Raw genomic sequence first — 2,380 nt, forward strand, 5'->3', positions numbered from 1 at the left:
TAGTGCAGCAGGTAAGCTTGGAATATGGAAAAGCTTACATTCAGCAGATAGAAATATTGCATTATATTGATTTTGTCAGGAAAAAAGATGATCTGAACACTGTTGTGTAATTTGTGGCTTTACTTTACTCTGGCATTACATCCCACCCACATCCCTCTGATCAACATGTGGTACATTATATTACTATAATTAAAAATCTTTTTGGAAAATTAAAGTTTCTTACAAACTTATGTGATTTGATAAAATACATAAAATATAATCGTATACGGGTAACGGAGAAATTACAATTAGCTTCAAGCTACATATGACAATTAATGAGATTAATACAACACTTCTGCTAGAATGTCACTATCAATCACTATTGAGTGTTTGTAATAACTTCTGACTGCGATCCAATGTGGATTTTAGTCAAATGATGAGGCAGAAATATGTTGTTAGTAACATTCTAGAAGAATTTTATGTGGAACATCTCAAAGTGCTTTACATTGTGAGGGGGGATCTCCTCATCAACCACAAGCAGTGTTGGGGAAAGTTACTTTTAAAAGTAATGCATTACAATATTGCGTTACTCCATAAAAAAGTAACTAATTATATTACTTCGTTACTTTTTATGGAAAGTAATGTGTTACGTTACTTTTTAAATCTGGACGGGGCTTGCTTGTTTGTTTTTAAAATAAAAAAGTTATATTTTTGGCAAATATAAAAGCCTTTTCACACCAAAAGTGAAATGAATAAGCCTCAGGCTGAAGGGAAAGTAAATTTACGTCCGTACAGTAGAACGCAGATGCGACGGCAGCCATAGTGCGCCAGAATGCCCACCACACACCAAACTATTGGTGGAGAGGAGAGAGAGAGAGTGATGAAGCCAATCAGTAGATATGGGGATGATTAGGAGGCCATGATGGTCAGAGGGCAATGGGCAAATTTGAGCAAAAATGGGCAAAAATAAAATGGGCAAGATAATATAATATAGAAATACAGAAAAGGCATGCAATGTGCAGTATGTTTAAATAGAACACCAGACTTCTTGTCCCAGTGAGTGTTTATTACTGAAAGTATAAATTAGTGTGGAACAATTACATGATCCAGAGTAAATGCCACTGCAAATGCAAAAAATCAAGTCTCCATGCAAATGATATTGTGAAATACCAGTGCGCCCAAGCCTGTGCAAAGGTTTCAAGTGCAAATATATATCTAGAAGTACTATTTTCTGCATGAGTTATAAAAGACTTAGGTGCTTGATCACTTGCAAAATACACAGAAACCCATCTTCATAAGTTATACAATTACGTCCTTCTTTAAAATCCTACAGTTAAATCTACAGGTCGTACAAAATTTGCAAACAAACTATTGTAGGCCTGAATGAGTGCATACTGTAAATATATCAAAATGAAAAGTGAGTCAACCTTTGCATTAACCATTATACCCAATATAGTTATATACATGACTAGTACTAGTGCATGACTTAAATCTGTGGCTATCCAAATCACACCCAGCGGGCATCTCTGGAACACGCGCTAATGCCTGAGGAAAGAGAATACACAACTTTAGGAACAGTTCGATTTCTGCTGCCATAACCTGGTTGAACAAACTCTCTGTCTGTGTCCAGCGTCTGTATTCTGTCTGTGCTTTTATCGAACGCCGCTGTCAAAGCCTTTAGCGCCGAGTGCACTTGATCACGGGAGGCCATGATGTTCCTCTCACACGGAAGCTGGAGACTGTCGGAACGTCTTCCAGCCATTTCGTATGGAAGGCCGTTGATGACATCATCAATTGTCTTGGACAGAGACTGTATCGTCTGACTAAGGCCAGCGTCGCTGCCCCTCCCTGTATTACATTAATAAAATGAAGTCATGTCACATATTTGTCATAGTTGAGAAGTGTGTTTCATATGAATGCTATTGTGGAAACAATGCTGTACCCTTCAGAGAGTGCAACAAAGATGAGTGGAGATCTTTGATCGCTCGGTTCAGCTTGAGGAGTTTAGCGGTGGTGTTCTGAATGGCACACAAGTCTGAGCCTTCATCATCCTCTGAACAATCCTCAGCAGTGCCTGACCTCTCCTGTGAAAGAGCAGATGTACAAACATCTCTTAAAGGGAAAGTTCACCACAAAAATAAATAAATAAACAGAACCCAAAACAAAACCAAACAAAGCCACAAAACTAAACTAAAAAAATGAAATAAAAACTATTAAAACCATAAAAACTAAATAAAACTACCAAAACCACACCAAACAAAACCAAAACAACCCCCAAAACAAAAAAGCAAAACACCCCCAAAAAAACTAAACCCAAAGCAAAAAAGAACAAAAACAAGAAAAATAACTAAATAAACAAACAAAAAAAAACACACACATACACCAACCCACCCCCCCCCCC

At 37.4% G+C, this 2,380-nt stretch overlaps 1 protein-coding gene across 1 annotated transcript in view; it reads right to left on the reverse strand.

Moving 5' to 3' along the window:
• Positions 1-1,034: 1,034 nt before the first annotated feature.
• LOC107719633 (kinesin-like protein KIF14) overlaps positions 1,035-2,380 on the reverse strand; it is an 18,611-nt gene continuing 17,265 nt past the window's right edge. Inside the window, exons 27-28 of the mRNA XM_016527118.1 lie at positions 1,922-2,063; positions 1,035-1,827 (exon numbers count right to left, since the gene is read on the reverse strand). Coding sequence (XP_016382604.1) covers positions 1,487-1,827; positions 1,922-2,063 — 483 coding nt within the window. The 3' untranslated portion in view covers positions 1,035-1,486. The remainder of the gene's footprint in view (positions 1,828-1,921; positions 2,064-2,380) is intronic.

The sequence above is a fragment of the Sinocyclocheilus rhinocerous genome, unplaced genomic scaffold (genome assembly GCF_001515625.1).
Source record: "Sinocyclocheilus rhinocerous isolate Xijiao unplaced genomic scaffold, SAMN03320098_v1.1 scaffold1294, whole genome shotgun sequence".
Lineage (NCBI taxonomy): Eukaryota > Metazoa > Chordata > Actinopteri > Cypriniformes > Cyprinidae > Sinocyclocheilus > Sinocyclocheilus rhinocerous.